Source organism: Eleginops maclovinus, chromosome 3, assembly GCF_036324505.1.
Source record: "Eleginops maclovinus isolate JMC-PN-2008 ecotype Puerto Natales chromosome 3, JC_Emac_rtc_rv5, whole genome shotgun sequence".
NCBI lineage: Eukaryota > Metazoa > Chordata > Actinopteri > Perciformes > Eleginopidae > Eleginops > Eleginops maclovinus.
In genome coordinates this window covers 13,431,066-13,453,910 of record NC_086351.1, presented here as the reverse complement: position 1 = coordinate 13,453,910, position 22,845 = coordinate 13,431,066, and the positions used below count along the sequence as shown (strand labels likewise).

The 22,845-nt window shown below is 42.1% G+C and overlaps 2 protein-coding genes across 6 annotated transcripts; both read left to right on the top strand.

Annotated features, from left to right (window-relative positions):
• The first annotated feature begins 643 nt into the window (after window positions 1-643).
• LOC134862354 (IgGFc-binding protein) lies at window positions 644-13,916 on the top strand. The gene is made up of 21 exons (XM_063880233.1): window positions 644-1,867; window positions 2,008-2,360; window positions 2,516-3,089; window positions 3,188-3,786; window positions 4,213-4,780; window positions 5,008-5,273; window positions 5,379-5,720; window positions 5,869-6,442; window positions 6,587-6,786; window positions 7,125-7,266; window positions 7,356-7,684; window positions 7,764-8,349; window positions 8,459-9,057; window positions 9,407-9,974; window positions 10,074-10,672; window positions 10,771-11,338; window positions 11,422-11,621; window positions 11,784-12,164; window positions 12,280-12,572; window positions 13,445-13,495; window positions 13,606-13,916. The coding sequence occupies exons 1-20, from the start codon at window positions 673-675 to the stop codon at window positions 13,452-13,454; spliced, it is 8,946 nt and encodes a 2,981-aa protein (XP_063736303.1). The 5' UTR covers window positions 644-672; the 3' UTR covers window positions 13,455-13,495; window positions 13,606-13,916.
• Window positions 13,917-14,368: 452 nt separating this feature from the next.
• LOC134862396 (FXYD domain-containing ion transport regulator 6-like) lies at window positions 14,369-22,497 on the top strand. Of its 5 annotated transcripts, none has more exons than XM_063880315.1 (10): window positions 14,370-14,714; window positions 16,546-16,605; window positions 16,765-16,791; window positions 18,193-18,216; window positions 18,443-18,466; window positions 19,646-19,720; window positions 21,821-21,857; window positions 21,969-22,006; window positions 22,106-22,142; window positions 22,246-22,497. In XM_063880315.1, the coding sequence occupies exons 1-9, from the start codon at window positions 14,708-14,710 to the stop codon at window positions 22,111-22,113; spliced, it is 300 nt and encodes a 99-aa protein (XP_063736385.1). In that variant the 5' UTR covers window positions 14,370-14,707; the 3' UTR covers window positions 22,114-22,142; window positions 22,246-22,497. The 5 variants fall into 5 exon arrangements, with proteins under 5 accessions (XP_063736388.1, XP_063736385.1, XP_063736386.1 ...); XM_063880316.1 differs by lacking the exon at window positions 14,370-14,714 and adding an exon at window positions 16,173-16,337; XM_063880317.1 differs by lacking the exon at window positions 14,370-14,714 and adding an exon at window positions 16,189-16,261.
• The last annotated feature ends 348 nt before the right edge of the window (window positions 22,498-22,845 follow it).

Genomic DNA, 22,845 nt, shown 5'->3' with positions numbered 1-22,845 from the left:
AACAGGTGAAGAATTCAAGACAGCGGCACATAAAGGATAGCCATCTTAATTGAAATTTGCTATTGTTTGGAATAGCATTTACCTTCAGCTGCTATTGAGTTGGAACTATTATACTGAATGGGTGAAACAGGAGTGTAATCTAAATCCCCAAGGCCCGGGCTGAGCCCAGAAAATGTTCTTTTCACAGCAAAGGCACAGATATTGATAATATTTCCATTATGCAATTATATTGTCTGCGCAAGTGACTTATTGAGTGCGGCTGAGAAGCAGTTAAGTGACTATTCCTCAGTCTAAATCTCTCACAATGGTTATCAAGAAAAAAAGCAATCCATCCATTATAGAATAGCATTCATTTTTACTTTGAAATGAAGGTTATTTTTAGACACGTTCTCTTTGGTGCCATAGTGTTTCTTTCTGCTGTACGCGATCTCAAGCCAAGTTTTGTATTGCCAGTCTGTGAATCCTTTGATTGCCTTGGCACAAATAGTCTCATTCATGTCCTAATGCTTCTTTGACATGTGTTCTTCATGTGAGTACCTGACTACTTCATTTTAGGTTACTTGAAAATAAGCTGTCTTTTGATGTGTTTTTTAGTGTGTTTCCTTGCTCTTCTCCCTTCTGTCAGGTCCCTCTAATGCTGTAGGGGCAGGGAGAGAGTTTGCCCTGTCATTCATGCAGAATTATGCTCCCAACTATGACAGTCCCCATTATCAGCTATACATCACCGCCATTCAGGCTGATGCTAAAGTGACAGTGAAAGTGCCTCCCTTAAACTTCAAGCAAGAGAAAACTCTAAAGGCTGGAGAAAGGGTCACCATCAGTCTCCCTCCTGGTGTGGAGATGTACGGCAGCAAGAAGTCTCCCAACACGGTGCGCATAGAAACCTCAGCAGATGTATCTGTCACCTCATTTAACTCCAAGCAGTACACAGCAGACACCTCTGTTGTATATCCCACCACTGAATGGGGTACTGAATATTTCATCTTTACACCTGCTTCGTCCTCCTATGGCTCCTATAAAGAGTTCTCTGTGACAAATGGAAAAGAGAGCAACAAAGTGGAGATTTTCCCACGTGGCGCCATCATGTTCGAAGGTCTTGTCTATGGGGTTGGCAGCCAAATGGTGATAGATCTCAAGCCGTATGAGAGCGTGCAGCTCCAGAGTGCTTATGAACTTTCTGGTACCAGAGTTGCTTCCCAGCACCCTGTTGCTGTTGTCACTGGTCACACTTGCACCTGGCGCTTCTCCAAATGTAACCATGTTTATGAGCAGCTGCTGCCAGTTAGCAGATGGGGATCCAGCTTCATTGTGCCTCCCCTGACCTTCCAGAGCAAGTATGACAGCGTCTTCCTTCAGGCCTCGCAGCCGACCAAAGCCACTGTCCACTACGGCAACCGTAAAGAAGTCTTTACTTTGGTCAGGGGGCAAATAGTAGAGATTCACTCCAAAAATCCTGAAACACTGTCCATTCAGGCTGATCATGGGATCCAGGTTCTCATGCTCTTCAACGGTGTCACAAGGAGCTGGCTCCATTATTATGACCCTTTCCTGATGGCCATCTTGTCCAACGACCGCCTCTGCTCCTCTTACTCACTTGAGGCTCTGGAGGGCTTTGAAAACAAAGCTCTGATAGTTGCACAGACCAGTGCGATGTCAGAGCTGCGTATTGATGGTAAAAACCTGCCACGTAATGTCGAGTGGAAGAAGGTTACAGGGACAGATTTCTCTTGGGTGGAGATGTCCTACCAGCAAAACCCCAGCAACAATAAACACACGGTGTCCAGCTCTGGTTCCCGCTTTGCTCTCTATAGTATAGGAGTCAGCCAGATGAATGGTTATGGTGCCCAAGGACAATGTATACAGCCAGGTAAGGTGCATATACTATCTAGAATAACTTTAAAACAGATATTGTTATAATGTACAAAATACTTACTGGAGCAATGACATTTTGTATTAATCTTCAACTGTCATGATTTGGGTATTTGTTATCTAATTGTGATTTTCCAGGAAGTGGATCTTTATCCTGCAGTAGTATCACCTGCAGTGCCAATGAGGTGTGTGAAGTGAAGGGCGGGTTTCCCTCCTGTGTTCCCAAGGCCATGGAAAGTAAGCCTGGCACCTGCTGGGCCATGGGGGATCCTCACTACCGCACCTTCGACGGGAGACGCTTTGACTTCATGGGTACCTGCACATATGTTATTGCTAGAAACTGTGGAAAGGATGACCGTCTCCCAGACTTTGAGGTCCTTGCACAGAATGAGAACAGAGGAAGCCTCAGGGTGTCATATGTCGCTGTGGTGACAGTGAAGGTTTATGGTGTCATCATCACAGTCGTTCGGTCTGAGACGGGTCGTGTGAGGGTAAGGCTTCCTATTTCTGTCAGTAAAATATTTGTATTTTTCAAATATACATATTTTAAATTTTATTCTGATTTAAATTGATGATGATTATTTGTTTTAAGTATTTATGTGGTATTAATAAATTATGACTTCATAGCATATTTTCTTCTGTGCAGATTGACAACAGTTTGTGGAGTTTACCAATAAACTTAAATAATGACAAGCTGACGATGTTTCAGAGCGGTCGCTCTTTGGTCATAGAAACTGATTTTGGCCTGACTGTCCGTTACGACTGGGAACAAAGTCTTGTGGTCGCTCTGTCCAGCAGTTACGCTGGAAAGACTTGTGGTCTCTGTGGCAACTTCAATGATAATCCCAATGATGATTTCACCACACCCTCCGGCACCCAGGCCAGTGGGGCTGTGGCATTTGGGAGCAGCTGGAAGGTGCCGGTGAAAGGTGCTCTGTGCAGAGATGACTGTGTGGGTGGATGTGAGCGCTGTGAAAACAGCCTGATGAAGATGTGGGGGGGTGACATGTTTTGTGGGCTCATCACACTGATAATAAATGGGCCATTCAGCAAATGTCATGCCGTCATTGACCCACAAGCATACCTGGAGAACTGTAAATATGATGTATGCATGGGAGGTGGCCTCCGATATTTCCTCTGCAGGGCACTGGAGGCTTACACTGAAGCCTGTCAGATTGCTGGGATCCAGGTTCAAGATTGGAGGAAGACGGCACGATGTTGTAAGTAATTCTAACTTAATTAATCTTCACAAACAGTTTTTCTTGCTTTTGCTCCTAGTATTTATCACATATACTTTTAATTTTGTCTCCTTCTACAGCTGCTAAATGTCCAGCAAACAGCCACTACGAGCTCTGCGGCAATGCCTGTCCTGCAACCTGTTCTGACCCAAATGCTCCCTCCAAATGCAAACGCCCCTGTGTGGAGACCTGCACCTGTAACGCAGGCTTTCTTTTGAGCGGAGGTCAGTGTGTCCCTGCTGCTAAGTGTGGTTGTAAGTATGAGGGTCGAAACATCCCTGCTGGGGAGTCATTCTGGGCTGACCAGGGCTGTCGGCGGAGGTGTAAATGCGTTGCTGGAAGCAGTCGCGTTGAGTGCCAGGATAAAGGCTGCGGGGCAGGACAGCAGTGCCTGGTGGTGGAGGGCATCAGAGAGTGCCAGGCAGTCTCCCACAGCACCTGCCAGGCTACAGGTGACCCCCATTACGTGACCTTTGACAACAAGAAGTTTGACTTCCAGGGCACATGTGTGTACCAACTGGCTGCACTCTGCTCCAAGGACCCAGAGTTGGTGCCCTTTGAAGTGCTGGTGCAGAATGATCACCGGGGCAACAAGGTGGTCTCCTACACCAAGCTGGTAGAGCTCAAGGTTCACTCCCTCAGCATTGTCATTACAAAGACACACAGGGGCCTGATTATGGTAAGAACTACATCATTTCTTGTATATGAGAAGTATATTTTTTCTAATGTTTATACAATGTATATAAATAAAAATCAGTTATGGGAAGGAACAAATTACATTTAAAAAACTGCAATTGTATTATAATATACATTTATCTTTGATTATGTCTATAAAATATGGCAATTTTTACTATGAAACCTTTTTTTAATGATAACCAATGTTATTTACTCATGAAAAGCACATCCCATGTGTTTGAGGATACACACGGTAGACCTGTAGTTTGTGTTTCAAAATATTGTGACTGTGTTAATTGTATTTATTTATCTATTTATTTATTATAATTTGCAATACGTTCAACATTTGATTTTGAAGTAATCCAAAAATAATCAGTTTAATCAATTTAGATGGCCTCAAATAACCCTGATTTGCACTGTTTCTTTCCAGGTAAATAAGGAGCTGGTCAACCTGCCTGTCACTCTGGATGATGGACGTGTATCTGTGTTTAAGAGCGGCTGGTCTGCTGTGGTCAAAACAAACTTTGGCCTCAAAGTTTCCTTTAACTGGCAAGGCGCTGTGTTTGTAAAGCTGCCAAGCAACTACATGGGAGCCGTTTGTGGCCTCTGTGGTAACTACAATGGCAAACCCCAGGATGATCTGACCCCAAAGAATGGTGATAAACCCGTCTCACCAGCAGATTTTGGCGTCAGCTGGCGAGTGGCAGAGATCCCAGGATGCGTGGAAGGCTGTAAAGGGGTGTGTCCGAATTGTGACATTACTCAGAAGGTTCAATATGAAAAAGACAATTTCTGCGGTTTGTTGAGAGACCCCAAAGGACCGTTCCGTGACTGCCATGCCAAAGTGGACCCAACTGGCTACTTTGAAGACTGCATTTATGATGTTTGCTTGTATAAGGGCAGAAAGGATGTGCTGTGTCAGGCTATTACATCATACACATCTGCCTGCCAAGCTGTGGGGGCCAAGGTGTACAGCTGGAGAACCAGTCATTACTGTGGTGAGACATGCATTCATTTTAATGATGAAAGCAATGTGAGCATTATTTATTGTAACAGTGTTTAACAATAATATTGAAAGCATTTTTCTCTCTCTACACACCCTTGTGTGTTTCTTCCTTTCCTGAGCCTTTATATTGCTTTGTATTTACTGCCTACATTCTGAATATGTCATTTTAAATGTCTCTGTTAAATGATAAAGAACATTTACATTGTCATTTGTGTACAGCGGTGAAATGTCCAGTCCATAGCCACTATGAAGTTTGTGCACCCGGCTGTCCTGCCTCTTGCTTGAGTCTGATCCCTCCGCAGGGCTGCGAGGCTCAGTGTGAGGAGGGCTGTTCCTGTGATAAAGGGTTCATCCTCAGTGGAGACCGCTGTGTTCCCTTCTCACAGTGCGGCTGCATCTACAATGGCCGCTACTACCGCATCGGCCAAGTTTTTTATCCCAATGGGCAGTGTCAGGAGGAGTGCAAGTGCACACAAGAGGATGAGGTAATGGATGAAATGTGATTAATAATAACTTGATACTGATCAGTGTTCAATTGAAGGATGGAAATTAATTTAATGCTCATGTTGCTCAACTCTTTTTTTTTTAAGGTTGTGTGCAAGAAGTTCACATGTGGCCCTAATGAGAAGTGTAAAGTGGAAAATGGCGTGCAAAAATGTCATCCTGTTGGTAAGGGTGTGTGCCATGCCTCTGGTGACCCCCATTATCGCTCTTTTGATGGACGAACATTTGATTTCCAGGGCACGTGCACCTACACACTCTCCAAGAGCTGCGGGCTGGAAGGCACCCACCTGAAGGCCTTCAATGTGCAGGTGGAGAACGTGCGGTGGAACAAGATCATGAACAACAAAATGGTGGCTGTCACCAAGTTGGTAGCTGTGGAAGTCTACGGCTTCACTCTCGTCATGAGGAACAACATGTTTGGAGTCCTGGTGAGAAACAACACCTTTTTTATTTGAGCCAAGCTCCATATCTGAAATACAGCAAAGAGATGGGAGATGGTTGAGAGTAAAACTAGCTAGAATATTTTTTTTTCTCATCAGTAGCTATTTCTATTTAAATAATACCTTCTTCTTTTAGGTAAATGAAGTGTTTAACTACCTTCCTGTGAATCTTAATGACGGAGCAGTGCTGGTCTATCAAGAAGGCTTGCGGTTTTCTATTACAACAGATTTCGGACTGATTGTCACCTATGATCTGGTCTATCACGTGACTGTCACAGTGCCTGCGAACTACCGTGGTAAGGTCTGTGGACTGTGTGGCAACTTTAATGGTGAACAAAAAGATGACTTCCAAATGCCAAACCGTAAGCCTTCCAACAATGTGAATATGTTTGGAAAATCATGGAAGGTGACCATTCCTAATGTGGTGTGTGAGAATGGCTGCGAAGGGAAAAACTGTCCTGTATGTGACGCAGCTCAAAAGGCGGTGTTTTCAAAGTCCACTTACTGCGGCATTGTTACAGCCCCCAACGGTCCTTTTGCAGCCTGCCACAGTAAACTGGACCCACAGCCCTACTTTGCTGACTGTGTGTTTGATGTGTGTGCTTCCAACGGCGATGGGAAGGTGCTGTGTAACAGCATAGCAGCCTACGCCTTCAGCTGTCACATGGCAGGCGTGGACGTCAAAAACTGGAGGACAGCTTCCTTCTGTCGTTAGTATAAAAATACATTCACTTTTTTTTCTACAAATGAACCTCTTATTCTCTGGAGCTAAAATGTAATTACTGTATTTATTTAATATTTTGACAGGTTCCATTTCAATCCATGACTTCTCTTTTCTCGCTAATTAATTTCAGCCATGAAATGCCCAGCCAACAGTCACTATGAGGTGTGTGCCGACGCCTGCTCTTCATCCTGCGCAGGCCTCACAGAGATTGTCCAGTGCTCCAGCAGCTGTACAGAGGGCTGTGAATGTGATGCTGGCTTCTTATTCAATGGACATGTGTGTGTTCAAGAGACAGAGTGTGGCTGCTATGACAATGGAAGAACGTACAAGGTACAAAACCTCTTTCTGTTATAAAAGAGAAGCCAATCTAAATAGAGCGATATACAAATTATAGCTTTTAAGTGCCAAAGTGGCTTGAGCAAATACCAATGGCAGCATTCATGCTGAGATAGCAATGTTGCTGCATTTGCTTTTTTCACAGTGCTGGACATGAGCCAGTCTGATCTTAAATCTGTGCACTGAGTATTTCTCCTGAGACTTAATTAGCAGATTGTCTAAATTTGGGGGGTTGATAAGATGGAATAAGAATGAAATAATGTGGACTTCTCTCCTCATTTCTTCTGTGAATTATTTCCCCCTGTGTAATGAACCTGCGCCATGTCCCCCAGCCTGGTGAAGTGGTGTATGAAGAAGACTGTAACACAAAGTGCACCTGCAATCCAGCGACAGGCATCGTCTGTGAAAAGCATTCCTGCCCCCAAAGCACCAAATGCATGGTCAAGAAAGGAATCAGGGCATGCTACAACACAGGCAAGACCCTCATTCGTTACATACTAATCTTAACTGAGTGATACCATTTCAATTTCAAGTTAATTTCACATTGCTTTTATCTTGTGTAGATCCCTGCATAGATGCCAAGTGTCGAGTCAAAGAGAAATGCCGTGTTAAGAAGGGGGAAGCTGTGTGTGTCCCCGAGTACACAGGCACATGCTGGGCTTGGGGGGACCCCCACTACCACACATTTGATGGTTTTAACTTTAACTTCCAAGGCACCTGCAAGTACGTCATCTCCAAGACCTGCGGGAAGCTGGATGGTTTAGTGCCGTTCTCGGTCACTGAGAGGAATGATAATCGTGGGAACACTGCAGTTTCTTTTGTCAGGGAAGTTGATGTTTCTGTGTATGGGTACAACATCACCCTCCGCAAGAACCAAGTTGGTCGGGTCACGGTAAGATTTTATTTTTCTGATGCATTTGATAGGTAGTCTTTCAGTGTCTACATCATTTGTTCTGATCAATTCCCTTCAGGTGGATGGGGAACTGCTGAACCTTCCTGTACAACTGGGTGAGGGACAGGGCGAGGTGTCAGTGTTTCAGCGTGGTCACTCTGCAGTGGTGGAGACAGACTCTGGCTTGTCCGTGTCCTACGACTGGAACTGGGAGCTGGTCATCAAACTGCCCAGCAGTTACTACGCCAGTGTCTGTGGTCTGTGTGGCAACTTCAACGGTAATAACCGTGATGAGCTCCAGAATCCAGCCGGCAAAGCTGTCTCCTCAGTGAAAGAGTGGGGTAAGAGCTGGCAAACTCAAGACAAGGACAAGAAGCATCCCTGCTTGGACACGTGTGAGAAAAACTGTCCTACATGTGACAGCAACCAGAAAAAGATCTATGAGACTGAAGCTTTCTGTGGGGGCCTTGTAGTCAAAACCAATAACTTGTTTAAGCCATGTCATGGTAAATTGGACCCCCAGGTCTTCATGAACAACTGTGTGTATGATATGTGTTTGAATAAGGGAGACAAAAAGATGCTGTGCCAGGCCTTGGCCTCCTACAGTCAGCAGTGTCGTGGGGAAGGAATAATTATCAAGGACTGGAGGAAAACGTTTGGCTGCCGTAAGTATTAACGAGAATCTTCATTTGCATTTATTATTCAGAAACTCCAATCAATTATTAAAGTTTTTCATTTTTGGTTTATGCCTTTTATAATTATATTCTTATACAGCGATGAGCTGTCAGCGTCACAGCCACTATGAAAACTGTGCCAGCCCATGCCAGCCATCCTGCCCATTCCCTGATCAAAAGTCGAGCTGCACTGGTGCCTGTGTGGAGGCCTGTGTCTGTGATAAGGGTTATGTCCTCAGCGCTGGCGTCTGTGTGCCTGCTAAAAGTTGTGGTTGCTCCTATCAGGGCCGTTACTACAAGCCAGGGCAGCACTTTTGGGCTGATGAGGCTTGCGGTCGCCTATGTGAGTGTGATACGACCCTGGGCATGGTGACATGCCATGAGGCTTCCTGCTCTGCCAAGGAGACGTGCTCTGTAGTGGATGGAGAGCGGACCTGCCGACCCATCAGTCATGCCACATGCACAGCCTCAGGTGACCCGCACTATTTGACTTTTGATGGCCGCCGGTTTGACTTCCAGGGCACATGTGTATATCAGCTGGTGGGACTGTGCTCGCAGCAGCTGGGGCTCGTGCCGTTCAAGGTGACTGTGCAGAACGACCACCGGGGAAGCAAGGCCGTGTCCTACACAAGGACTGTCACATTTTCCATATATGGCATCACCCTCACCATCAGCAGAGAATATCCCTACAAAGTCCTGGTAGGTACAGATAATGTCAAGCATATGTGCAATTTAATAACAGATTAAATAGGTATTCTTGACTCTTGTTTCGTCTTTAAGAGAAAATAAATAAGACACGGTATTAAAAATAAACACAGGACAGATACTCAGAGCCTCTTCAAATGAACGGATATTATTGCCTCTTGTCATTGTGCTAATTCTGACATCCCTCATGCTCGTCTGCATATATATTTAATTGCATATTAAAATGTTGATCCATGCAGACTTAATTAAACAAAGATTTAACTGCACATTAGAGTGGATTAGCAAGGGCGGCAGAATTATTAAATCTATAATCTCCTAAAAATATTTCTCTCTCCCTCTTCAGCTCAATGGGCAGCTCGCTTCGTTACCATTAGATTACAATAATGAGCTGGTCGTGTTTCTTAGTGGCGGGACAGCTGTAGTGGAGACAAACTCTGGTATCACAGCAACCTTTGACTGGAGGAGCAAAGTGAGTGTTTCTCTGCCCATCAACTACCAGGGCGCAGTCTGTGGCCTGTGCGGCAACTACAATGGCAAAGCTCAGGATGACCTGACCATGCGGAATGGCCAGACCAGCAAAAATGGAGCGGAGCTGGGGGAGAGCTGGCAGGTGGCCCTGGTGCCAGGCTGCTCATCAGTCTGCCAGGGGGCATGGTGCCAGGCCTGCTCCGACTCCCACAGGAAAAAGTACCAAGCCCAGAAATACTGTGGTATAATCGCTGACCAGGCAGGGCCTTTCAGAGATTGTCACAGTCGTGTAGAACCTGCTCCTTACCTAGAGGACTGTGTGTATGATGCCTGTCAGTATCAGGGCCACCCAGGCTCAGTTTGTGATGCTGTGGGATTCTATGTCTCTGCCTGTCAGAGCCAAGGAATCACCATCCGCTCCTGGAGAACAGATGCCTTCTGTCGTGAGTTAGAGAATGGGTTTTCATGTTGTCAGTCACTCATTCCAAAAAATATCTCTTCTATCTTTTACACTGTTCATTTCGCCCCCTTTTTTCCTGCAGCAATGGTTTGTCCAGCTAACAGCCATTACACCCTGTGTGCCATGGGCTGCCCTGCCACCTGTGCCAGTTTAACCTCCCTCACCACCTGCCGCAGGGCCTGCGCAGAGGCCTGCGAGTGTGACGAAGGCTACCTGCAGAGTGGGGATACCTGCGTGCCTGTGAGAGACTGTGGCTGCTCCTATGATGGCCAGTACTACAGGAAAGGAGACGTATTCTACCCTGAAACAGAGTGTGTGGAGCAATGTGTCTGTGGAGAGAATGGAGCGGTGTCTTGCCAAAAGGCCAAGTGCCGTGCAGGGCAGACCTGTAAGCTTGTAAGCGGAGTGAAAGGCTGCCACCCTGAGGGGCTGGGCAAGTGTGTGGCTTCCGGTGACCCTCATTACATTTCCTTTGATGGAAAGAGGTTTGATTTCCAGGGTACCTGTGTCTACATGTTGGCTAAGGTTTGTGACGATGACAATGGCCAGCTGACGCCATTCAGCGTAACTCAGGGGAATGAGAAGTATGGAAATGGAAAAGTGGCCGTTACCAAGTCTGTTGCAGTGACAGTCTATGGTTATGTCATTTACATCCAACAGAAAGTGCCATGGAAAGTTACTGTGAGTTCCATACCTTATTCTAAAACACATGTGGTAAAATGTTTGCATGTTTATTTATGTCTTCCTGATCCTTTTTTTTTTCTCCGTCCTCTGCCCAGGTGGATGATGAAGTCCTAAACCTTCCTCTCTACCTGGACAATGGGCATCTCAGTGTCACTCAGGAGGGTCGCAACATAATAGTCCGCACAGACTTTGGACTGACAGTCCTGTATGACACTGTCTATTATGTTGAGGTGATCGTGCCTTCTACATACCAGGGAAAGATGTGTGGTCTTTGCGGCAACTACAACAAAAACAAAGGTGATGACTTCAGACTTCCTGGTGGCAAACAAACAAACAGCGTTGATGACTTTGGAAAGTCATGGGTGGTGGACATGCCAGGCAATCTGTGTGGGGGCTGTGGAGGCCAGTGCCCAGTATGTGAGCAGACCAAGGCCACATTGTATGAAAAATCTGACTCTTGTGGCTTCATGAGTGCACCTGATGGTCCTTTTAAAGCCTGCCACAGTAAGATTGACCCAGCGGGATATGTGTCTAATTGTGTATTTGATGTTTGTGCTATGGGTGGCAACAAAGATAATTTATGCAACAGTATCCAGGCCTATGCTTTGGCCTGCCAGAGCAAAGGAGTGAAAATCCAGCCATGGAGACGCAGCTCCTTCTGCCGTGAGTTATACTAAACAGTATTTTTGATGTTTTATATTTCAGGTGCTCAAACAAAGTCTTACACATATCTTCTTCTCTTGTAGCTGCTTCCTGCCCTGCACACAGTCACTATGAGGTGTGTGCCGACACCTGTGATGGGTCCTGTGCCAGCTTTATTTACCCGTTTACTTGTTATGAAAGCTGCTTTGAAGGATGCCAATGTGACGCCGGCTTTGTTTTTGATGGCATGCAATGTGTTCCCTTGGACAACTGTGGATGTGTGCACAATGGCAGATATCTCACGGTAAAACTGTACTGAGATTTTACTTTGCTGTCTTACTTTGTAACTCCCACACACTTGAAAGTCAGTTTTCCATTTTTGTTACAGCAAAGACACATAAACAGAGATGTAAATCATTCTATCATCAACTTGAAAGGTAACTTTAAACACAATATATGTTTCCAGGTGGGCCAAGCTGTTGTGGACAAAGCCTGTACGTCCAAGTGTGTTTGCCAGGCCTCTGGGGTGGTGAACTGTGAGAAGCTGTCCTGTGCCAGTGGAGAGGTTTGTGGTATAAGAGATGGAGTCATGGGTTGCCACGTCAAACAGGGCCACTGCAGCATCAGCCAAGTTGGCTTCCTCACCTCCTTTGATTCCATGTCTGGAGCGATAGGAGCTCAAGGGGCTTTTGAAATGGCTGCTCTGTGCGACGAGATCGACGAGCTGTGGTTCCGTGTGGTTGTGGACGCCAGGGTCTGTAGCAAGGGTGCATCTCCTGCTGTCGCCACCTTGTATGTGTTCTTTAAGGAAACAGCTGTTGCAGTAAACAGCCAACATGTGACCTGGGTGAGAAGAGCCGGAAGGATAAAAGTTTGATGTTTAACCAGAAAACTATTTTTGATGTAGAAACTTTTTTTTTTTAATCTCACTTTATGGTTTTCCCATCCTTCATGTCATCCAGGTAAATGGCAGGAAAGTGTCTCTTCCCAGCAAAGTGACGAGTGACATATCTGTCCACATCTCAGAGAAGACTGTGATCATTGAGAGGGCATCTGCTGTACGGCTCACCTACTCACTTTCACAGGAGGTCACAGTCATTATTGACAGTAGCCTGTCTGGTAAAATGTGCGGCGCCTGTGGCAAATACAACAACAACAACAACTCCAAAGATGATATGAGAACTGCAGATGGGAAAATCACCACTGATGTGTCTGTTGTTGTTGGCTCCTGGAGCGCTGGGGACTTTTCTAGATGGTGAGTATTTGAAACGCATACTGTAACATTTCCTCTGTGTAAATATAATGGGCAAAGATACATAGCTGCATTTACTCCTAGAATAAGGATCTTCTTCACTCCATGCTCTCATCACATTGTTCCCCAACTCCTAACATTTACTTTAATTGTTTTAATAAGGTAACAGCTTTACCTCCTCATCTATGCTTTTAACCTTCAGTTCTAGTTAGAGTGGAACCTTTCAATCTTGAACTCTTTATTGCCCTTTATTATGCAAACAGCAAACCTAATTTGACCACTGAAACAATCAAGCACAGATCAACGAGAGATGGTACGGTGCTATGACTATTCAGCCGCTTATTCTCTTAACAGCAAGAACCAAACAAGGACTCCACAGAGCCCTTTTAAAGGAATGAGAGTGTGGTTTTTAATTGCATTTGGTCCAATTTAATTAAGAAATGCCAGAGAAACCCCTATGGTAATTACTGATTAAAAAGCAGGTGAGGCCGACAGGCATGGCCATCAAAAGCTACCAAGCTTGCAATCCAATCACTGCTTGTCATCCAAGGACACTTAAGACTCATCTGGGTACAATATAAATTTGAGCCCTCGTCTATAGTTCTGTGCTCTAGCTTTAAGTCAAACCCTTACAGAATCGAGTTTTGCGTCTCCCCCTTTTTTCCTTCTACATAGTTGTCTTTAGTTTTGCATTTTCTCATCAATTCCAAACAACACAAAAAATGCCCTGAAGAATCAGGGCTGCTGCTGAGTGTTTGCATATGCCTTAAGAAATACAATTTTCGTGTTGCTTGTAATCTCTGTTGTGCCCGGTTGAACCTGACTTTATTTTCTTTGGTGCCCTTGCGCTGCAATTTTTTTCTGTTTCATTTCAGTGGTCTGTAGAGATGTTGGTTCTGCGTTGATGGAAAGCATCTTGTTTAAAGGTAAAAACTGATGTTATTTCCACCCAAAACGATGAAATGATGTTTCCTCATGGAGGTAATGGTTATAACCTTGAGGCTTACATCCATGCTTTCTACCCCACACTAAACAGGATGAAGAATTTTGATGAAGTCCTTTGGTGAAGGTTTCTTGTTTTAAGCCGGTTTAACTCATCATACTTCAATACTTCCCTTTTATTCATGAAATTATTGTGGTTGTTTACTGGTCGTCTGCTCCTCTATTGTTCGGTTTGGGGTAGAATATTTTTTGTTGAATCCTGACCAACATCTCCATCTAGCGGAAAAGGAAATTATAGCATCTATTTTCCATAGAACAACCTGGAGCAACTGTCTTTTTAAACTGTCCTTTCCTTGTTTTAAAAAATGTGTTTTATTAATCAATAAATACATTTTCATTACACTGTGAGTTTTGTATACTTGTCTAAATTAAAAAAAAATACTTGACTATGTTATGGGTAATGTAAAGACAGATAACCTGGATTTGATGGTGTGACTTTTCAAATTGAGACAGGGCCTGCTGCTACACAGTTATGTGTTTGTTACTCGTGGAGGTGAGAATCTGGCAGTTTGGTGTGGGAGAGACCTTGGGGAGTCAGTTTTCATATAGCTGAGATAAAACCTTGTCTCGCTGACAGCCTGCAATGGCCATGAAAGAGCACTAGCCTCTCTAAAGGCTGTATTACTCCACGGTGCTACAAGCTCTCTGCTTGCTTCAGCTTGTGTCAGTTATATATGGCTGTGGGGGAAATGAACATGATCAACAGTTCCTTTTAAAATCATGTTTCACTATCTGTGCTGGCACCAGACCTCATGGGAGTAATCTGCTCTCCTAAAAAGCACTGCACTGCAGCTCCTCGTGCTGTTTACCTCGGCACAGGGGAGATCAGGGTAGTTTAAAGAGTACTCGTGGCTTAGCACTCACACACTCTCTGCCTCCTCTCACTCTCACTGTTATTCCTGAGGCAAGACCAAGTAGGAACAGAGCTTTACTTGGTGCAAGCGAGTACTACGCAATCTCCACAACATAATTCCTTTCCATTAGTCGCTTTTCATTTATTTGCATGCTCCAGGATAAGGTTTAGCATACCCACGTTTTTCTCTCTTGGTTGAAGTAACAAGTGGAAAACTTTTTTAAAGTAAAGTTCGGCTTACCGGGAGGAGAATCTAACTCGTATAAGAGTTTAAAGGAGGCTGATGCAAGGTAAGATTATTTTAAAAGTCCAAAAGTACGCTCATGATGAATTAATTTCCTTGAATGTAATTGCCATATGATAGAAATATGAGTGTAAACAGTTGGAAATGCAGTTTAAGAGTTGTAAATCACTTTTGTCCACATGTTTTTGATTTACAGAAGTTTTCCTTTTTGTTTGAGCCGAAAATGACTTTCAACCTCCAACTTCACACTGAACAGCACACCGCAGTATCAAGTTCATTGTGTGAACGTATTATCCATTTTCATCTTGTTTCAGCGGTCGTAAAGTGCCACACTATTTGAAAGGGTTCAATTGAGTTTTTCTGTCCCAGCCAGTTACACTGTAGCCTTAAAAAAAAAAAAAGTGCTTATCTCGTTCAACAACCAGAACTCGAAAAGGAGTCTCTATTTAAAACAGGTTTGCCTTGACTGCAGAAATGATCATTCTTTAGATTCCAAAGTTTTCATTAGGAAGAGCAGATATGTGTGTTTGAATTGTGAATGCACTCATATGGGCTTGTCTATAAGTAATATTGTCGTCATTGAAAATGAGGGAAACCTCAATGCCTTACGAGTATAAAATAAAGGTTTCAAATCAAATAAGGGTTAATGTAAACAGCCCCTCTTTAATTACAAACTGTCCATGTTAATCCCACTTTATTATAATCCATGGTAATTCATTTTTAAAGTGTTGCTCTTTGGGCGTCTTTCCTGTTTTACAATTATTTTCCTCTTCATCACTCAGAAGGCTAACAAACAAGATTATTGGATTGGTTCTTGTTAGAATAAGTCACCCTGTATTTGTTTGATTAAACCTGATTGGCAGCCCTTTGTTGTTAATCCTGCTCCCAGGGTTGAAGTGTTCAATTTCCCCGACTCCAACTCCATGTTCACACCCCCACTCTAGTCATGCATGAATCCCCAGCAGTGCTCTGGGCCAGGGAAGGAAACCTTGGCTTTGCCAACGTAGGCTTTGATCTTTGCATTGCAAAACATTTTATTCCATGGCTTAGATTTATTTTTCAGAGTATAAAGCGTAAGCTGTTTGTACCTGCATTATATGTTGTTGTGGTGGGATTTTGTTGGTATAATGTGGTTATAAACATAACAAAACTGCAACCAGTTTTTCTTTGATCATGCAATGTTCTTAAATTGAGCAATAATATTGTAACCAATCAGGAGTGGCAGTCTGGTTGTTGAGCCTTAACCAGTGAACACATGGCTGTAAGAGTATCTCAAAGAATGTATTGGATAATATATAGACAGAAACAGCCCTAGGAAGTTGGTGCACTCTTTGTGAAGAAGATGACCCAGCAGAATGCATCCTCTTAACCAACCGACCATGTGCAACCCAACACCAGCCTTGCCTTGCCTTGCACCCCTGAATTGCTCAACTGCCCATGTACTGAGCCCTAAATAGAACCTGGTTTTACCCAGGATCAGGAGGCCATAATACTATTACTCATAATTTTATGTAGCATGTAGCCAAGTCACTTGTGGAAAACAACTAGCCCGCCTCTCACTCACCATAACTGGCTGTGGGTCGCTTCTGAGAGGTATTAGAGGGGAGTTGCTTAAGATTTTCACAACAGGCATCCCTCTGTTTTCAGCAAGGCTGTTTAATTTGCAGAGGTATTTTTATCTTGGAGCAGTCAGTGATTTACAAAGTTTATTTTTAAATCACTTTTCAAAAAGCATCAACTTCTTAACACCCCAGCACTTTACCCTCATAAAACAGCATGATTTAGCCTACCCAAAAATGTGATCTTATTGTCCTTTCCAAAATCAGTGAAAAAATGTATTATTTCACTTACAGTATGTTTCTTTTTTTTCTTATCAGGAGGTACAATGGATCTTGTGACATTGGTTGTGTTTGGATCCTGGCTGGCTCCTGCACTCGGTGAGCATTTATTTCACAAAAGTTCAGCCATTTAAGTTTTTCCTCCTCTTTGAAACTGAGATATGTGAGCATTGTACTCTTCAGTTGCTTCCTCTTTCTTGAGCTTGTTTTTTTTTGAAGTTCCTCCATGCTAAATGAGCTGATGTCTCTGTATAACAGGATCAGCATTTGGCAGGGAGGTATTTGGTAAGTTTCCTGTGTTTACAGTATCTGACAGTGCATGGCCATTGGATTTATTCTTCTAAGGCTGCTTGCCATGTGCTCTTTTGGTGTCAAAAGTGCATGACATGCCTCGTGTTTTTGTTAGCATTGCCGTGGTTGTGTTTTTAGTATAATATCCATATAATACTTTCCATTTTATGTCAGTGTTTTGCTTTTAGAAAAGGTTGTGTCAGAATAGAGTAAATGTTTCCTTACACGGAAGTTTGAACAGTCATTTATTCGCCCTGCTGCCAAGTTTTCCATTGTTAATGCAGGTCCTGGTCTTCATTTCATTCCTCTGCGCGGCTGCTTGCCATCAGTTGAACTTGATGTTAAGCAGATTTGCCTACACAAAGGGTTTTTATCCTCTCTGAGTGTCAGGTCTGTTAGTCTGTCCTAAATGCTCGTCAGGATCAATGTAATAACATGCTTTTTTGCTTCATAGAATAAGACACTGACAGTATTTACTGCCTGGTATGAAGCCAAAGTTAAGTTGAGCTCTTTCCCCTCATTTCCATTCAATCTAATATGGAGTTTATAAAATATTATTCATGTATCATACATATTTAAAACAGCTCAAGTCCGACTTTATTGAATCGTGTGAATCAAGGACACAAATCTTTTAGGTATCAAGTTTTAGCATATGAAGTTATGTTAATGAGCTTGGAATAAGTTGCATCAGGCAAACATCAGGACTACCAACACTTGGTTGACTGATTATCAATTTACTGTACGTCCGTTCAAAGTCTGTTGAACATTTTAATGAGGGCTGTAAAAAGATAAATAAATAATACATTAATGATGTGAAATGTTGCATAGCACCAGCAGAAGAATATTTGTGTAACATTCAATGTGCTGCTCGGAGGTTAAATTGTTTTCGCTTCAAACATCAGTTCTAATATAAACAATGTCTGCTTTCTGTCTTTTTTATTACACCTCGTGAAGCTGTCTCTCTCAATTATTCTGGTTGTTGTCTGAATGAACATGAGGAAGAAACTGTGATGTAGCTTGTTGCCAAGTACGCTATGCTTTTTAACGAGATTCAAAAGAAGACTAGAGCATAACATGAATTCAGCTGAAGAGTGACAAGATGTCCAACATCCCAAACACATTGACACAGGTTGGGGCAATCTAATAAATACACAAGATAAACAAAGGTATTGAAAGTAGAAATATACAATGTTTAATGTTGAGTTCTTATACCATTATGGTAATTTATTATTGAACGTTTACATAAAAGACAATGAGTTAGATGCTTACCCTTTAAGGCTTCTCTTCAGAGTGAATTTACCCCACTACCATCAATTTTGCCATTTGCTGACATGCACTTACACCACCATGTAAATGTCTTATAAAGACTAATGCATTTCCCCCTTTTTTTCACAGCCTCCACGGCAGATGAGGACAAAGGTGGGTATTATTTGAACAGAAGCTTAGAAAAGTCAAATTAAGATAAGCTGCATACTCATTTTAGCTGGCATAAAAATTGGCACTGGCACCAAACTGGCTAATGACTAGATGGATGACTGAAGCCCTTAAAGTGCTGAATAGCTGTCATATCATGAGTGCTCTCTGAAGTGTGTCAGTTGGTATATCTGCTTCTCATTTGTTTCCTCTTTCTGTTCTCTCCTACCAGACTATGACAGTGCTTTTCAATACGGTGAGTGTTTAGCAGATATGCACAGCCTTTTAATGGCTAACCCCCTCTACACAGGAAACATCTGGGAGGTTGAGACAAGTTTGCATTTTCCACTTGTTTTTCCAAAAGTTATGGAAAACCGTCACCCCAAGGCTAAGCTTCTGGTATAGTCCCACTGCGAATACTTTTAATACTGTCCCCTACGTCGCAGGCCAGATTTTCAGTCCATCTAAGGACTGAAAATGATGACATAGAATCTGCACTGATATTTAGGAATACCTACTATTATTCATGTACTAGTTGTTATCTTTACATTTAATTGGGCAATTTTTGGAAGTGTTCTCTATCTATTATGTGCCATTCCGACCATAGTATAACGCCCCATTGAAGACCACTAAAGAAAAGGCTCCTAACTTTGGGATTATTACCCAAAGATATATCTCACAAGATATTAACAGGTATAAGAAAGAAAACAAATATTTCTGTCACACAAAGTTATGTTTTTATCTTTCCCTGAGTTTTGTCTTTATTTATTTATTTATTTTTCTTATGATGTTCTTATATTCATCTCCTCTGGTCTTCCTTAGAAATATACAATCTTTATTTAAAGTATCTAGGACTTTACTTTGTGAGGGGTCACAAGCCAAAAAGGAGTTGTGAATACTGTAGCTGCACTACAGAATAATTATAGACTCTTGTCAACACGTTTTATTATAGTTTATATATACTCTCGTGCTTATGCTTGCAAATGTTATCTTTCTAGTTGACTAGCTTACTTAACAAGGCAATGCACGTTGCATTGCTGCAAGCTGTGAAACTCTTTGTATGGGTAAGATCTTAAACAGCAGATGATCTAAGCACTCATAGCTTGAACACATTTACTACTGCTTTGATTATGTAGCAAATAATGAAATCATAGACATTATATCTTTTGAATCCTGTCTTATTTGGACAGCCAGCTCCTGAATACAAGTTGACCATAGTGTTTACAGTTTTGGTGACTGCAGCTTACAGGAATTTGTGGTGTCCCGTGACAATTAGGGGGGCTGCAAAAATATTTCTGCAATGCTCCTCTTGCAGAAAAATGTGGTACAATGCCTCAAAAAGCTTTAGCATTCATGGGGTTTTATATCACAGAACATTCACATGTGAGTGTTTCCTTCTACAAGCGTTACAATGTGTTTTGCTCTTTCATTTCAGATTATGAGTCTCTGAGAATCGGTGGCCTTGTGTTAGCAGTGATACTGTTCGTGCTGGGTATCGCCCTCATTGTCAGTAAGTGTTTTTCCACCTAAGTATGCTGTGGATGTGTAGCCACACTGTGATTCCTGTATGTGTGAGTTGACCTCACTGTCTCCCAAAACAAGCGGGCTCCTGTTTTTCTTATAGGTCTGGAAGGAGGCACACTGATGCCTCTTGCACAATTACTGCACTCCACATTGTCATGAGCCGTGCATTACAACAATTTGCACTTTAAACCTTATCTCTTTGATCCCTCGCAGTGTCCTTACAAGGTTCCTCCTCAACTGCCAGTACATGCTATTACTGTCAGTCATAATCCTGAAATCAAAACCAATAAATAAATCATTATGACCATCAGACTTTGAATTTGTTAGTAGAGATTGCTGTGGATTCCTAACTGCTCTCTATTAAGTATTTGCTTTGAACTAAAATGATTTAAAAAATTGGATTTGTAAGGAGCAATCTGGCTACCAAATGTAAACACGTGTATACTGCCTCAACTGGAAAAGAGGGGTGGTAATTAAATACATAGTTTTATAGTAGACGAAAGTTTAGTCAAGGTAAACAATGTTTCGAAATGTTAAATGTTGGTCTATCTGTTATGTGTTTTCAGTTTTTCAACTTGAAGTACTGATTTTGCATTTTTAACTCTCAAAGGACCGCTGTGAATAAACTTCAGCTGCACATGGTTTAAAAAGCTACAGAATGGGCTTTTAAAATCATTAACCACAAATGGTTGTGTAAAATACTGCTAAAATGGTTCAAATAAGAGCAGTACAGTGATTGAAAAAAATTATAGTCTTGATTTCATCTGCACTTGCACAACATACTGTAACAAAAATAGGATAAACCCTGGAAGGATACTGTTTGGCATTTAAAATGACATGGATAGCAACAGAAACCCTTTGGCGCCTCCCAGTGTCAAAGTGAGTGAATGAAGGAGGAGTGTTTTCTTTCTAGATGCTTACAGCTTTATTCTTAGTCCTGAGAGAATGTAGGTCACTAGCCTGGTCTTGAATTTCCCACCAGTATAGCCGGGCACACTAGCAGCTACGCGCTTAGTCCAGAGTTCATGAAGCAAAAGCCTGTTACTGTTAACACATTCAGAAATCTTAAGTGGTGCAGATAATCATCTCTATATTTTCACAGCATCTACCTACATGAAACTACTCACATGTTAAGAGCCCTTCTGTATACCAAATACTGGGCTTAATTTCTTCCTTCTATATAAGACCAAATACGGCCATGTCGTCATAATTATAAATTGTAATTTTAAAGTATTTTTTAAAGACAACAACTTTACTTTTAATTTAATTATAATTTGTTTATAATACACCAACAAAGAGCAGAAAAAAGCCTTCCTGGGCACCTATACTAATACTGGATATATTTGACATTGTTTCACTGGAATAGAACTTTGTTTTTAGTGTGAAAGAAAGTGAACTTGAAAGGATAGTTTAAATGTTTTTAAGTGGGATTGTGTGAGGTACTCCATAGTACAATAGCTGGCTGTCAGCAGGCCCCCACCTTGGAGAAACACATAGGGACAAAGTTACTCGACAAAAGCAAAGTTATGTTCTGCTTTGCTTAACCATCAATAAAGGGTATTTCAGCCACAGACAGGCCCACCAAAAACATAAACAAAAATGTGCCTGTATTTTCAGATGGATAAATATCTTTATCAGACTGTTTCTTTAAAACACACCGTCTATGGATAACTCCCTTTTTGAAAGCACCATTTACAAACATCCCAACCATCCCTTATACGTTCATAAAATATGATCAGCATCTCCATTCATTTTCTAAACTTTAATGTGTTCGCTAGATGTTATTCCACATACTTGCTCTTGTATTGTGGGCAATGTTAAACAACTGAATTTAGTTGTTCACGTTAATAAAGCTGCACACTCATAAGGTCTCCCAAAGCTTTGATGCCAAGATGGGTTTATTGGCACAAGACTGTAATCAGGTACATGATGATAAAGGCTTGGACAACCTCTTCCTCTTTCAGTATAAAATGCATGTGTAAACCGCAGACTGATTTAGCTGTATACATTAATTTCATTTGTCATGTTGTGTGTGTCGCCATTTTAAATATTTATTGTTTATTTTTGTGCTTTCCCCAAAACACAGCCCGAAAATGTACCTGTTCGAAGAGTGACAAGCCAAGGTTAGTAATGTTCAAGTTAACAATCAGACTCTCAGCTGTTAAAACAATGGTTGTATGTACATCAGATAAAAATCCCTCCAGCTGGAATATCTAACTTCTAATTTTCCTCAGACCGAGGGCTCCTGATGTGGAAACAGCTGTTCCAATTGGTAAATACGTTTTTGTATAATATTAATCTGAAATGCCTATTGAATGGACGTATTGCCTTTATTTTAAATGTTATTTTAATTAAAAAACTCTTTCTACAGCTCAGTAGACATACAGACAAAGAGCAGTGGAGATAAGGTCAGTGTTTTATCAACAATTCTGAGTCAATTTTACGAATGGAAGCTTTATGAGATTTTTTCCCTTGACAAATTAACCTCATCCTCTACCTCTTTTCCACAAGTGCTTCCGACTGCCCAGTAGATGGCAGCAGATACCTTGATCAAAGATGAGGACAATCTTTCCATGAGCACAAGAAGCTTTCTTTAATTTCATAATGTTACTGTGCTTGTTTTATTTTATTTTTAAATGTTTTTATTATCGAAAACTGTTACTGCAAAGTGTGTCATCTTTAAATGGTCTGAATATTGTGATTCTCATTTGTATTTTTGTGACCTAAAAATTGATGCAAAATAATAAAGCAAATGTTTGAAAAGGTCTCTTTATTTTTTTTACGCATCATCCTTTTATTTTCTTGGTCATTACAAGTAGACCAGGGAACATCCCTCTATGCTGCACTCCTGCTTCTGCTGACGCTGCACACACTTCAGTTACACATGCAGTAGTAGCATCCAGCAGGGAGTGTGAATGATTAATGTGCTGCATTGTGCAGCACTTGGATAAGGATGTGTTTAAAGAATTTTAAAAAACAACAACAACACTTAATTTTACCTATCTCTCTGTTTAGTGCTGTTTTATTGGCAGATTTTCAGCCGTATTGAATCTGGCAGGCTCTACGAATGTAAAAGCTGCATATGTAGGCTATTTCTTAATGGTGTTGCAG

What these genes read in the sequence shown, in the direction of transcription:
- LOC134862354 (XM_063880233.1), top strand. Translation starts at nt 673, where the DNA reads ATGCAGAATTATGCTCCCAACTATGACAGTCCCCATTATCAGCTATAC. An exon ending in CTGAGACGGGTCGTGTGAGG is followed by an intron (nt 2,361 to 2,515) that starts GTAAGGCTTCCT and finishes TCTTCTGTGCAG; the next exon opens with ATTGACAACAGTTTGTGGAG. An exon ending in CAGGGCATGCTACAACACAG is followed by an intron (nt 7,267 to 7,355) that starts GCAAGACCCTCA and finishes TATCTTGTGTAG; the next exon opens with ATCCCTGCATAGATGCCAAG.
- LOC134862396 (XM_063880315.1), top strand. An exon ending in CACGGCAGATGAGGACAAAG is followed by an intron (nt 18,217 to 18,442) that starts GTGGGTATTATT and finishes CTCTCCTACCAG; the next exon opens with ACTATGACAGTGCTTTTCAA. An exon ending in GGGTATCGCCCTCATTGTCA is followed by an intron (nt 19,721 to 21,820) that starts GTAAGTGTTTTT and finishes CCCAAAACACAG; the next exon opens with CCCGAAAATGTACCTGTTCG.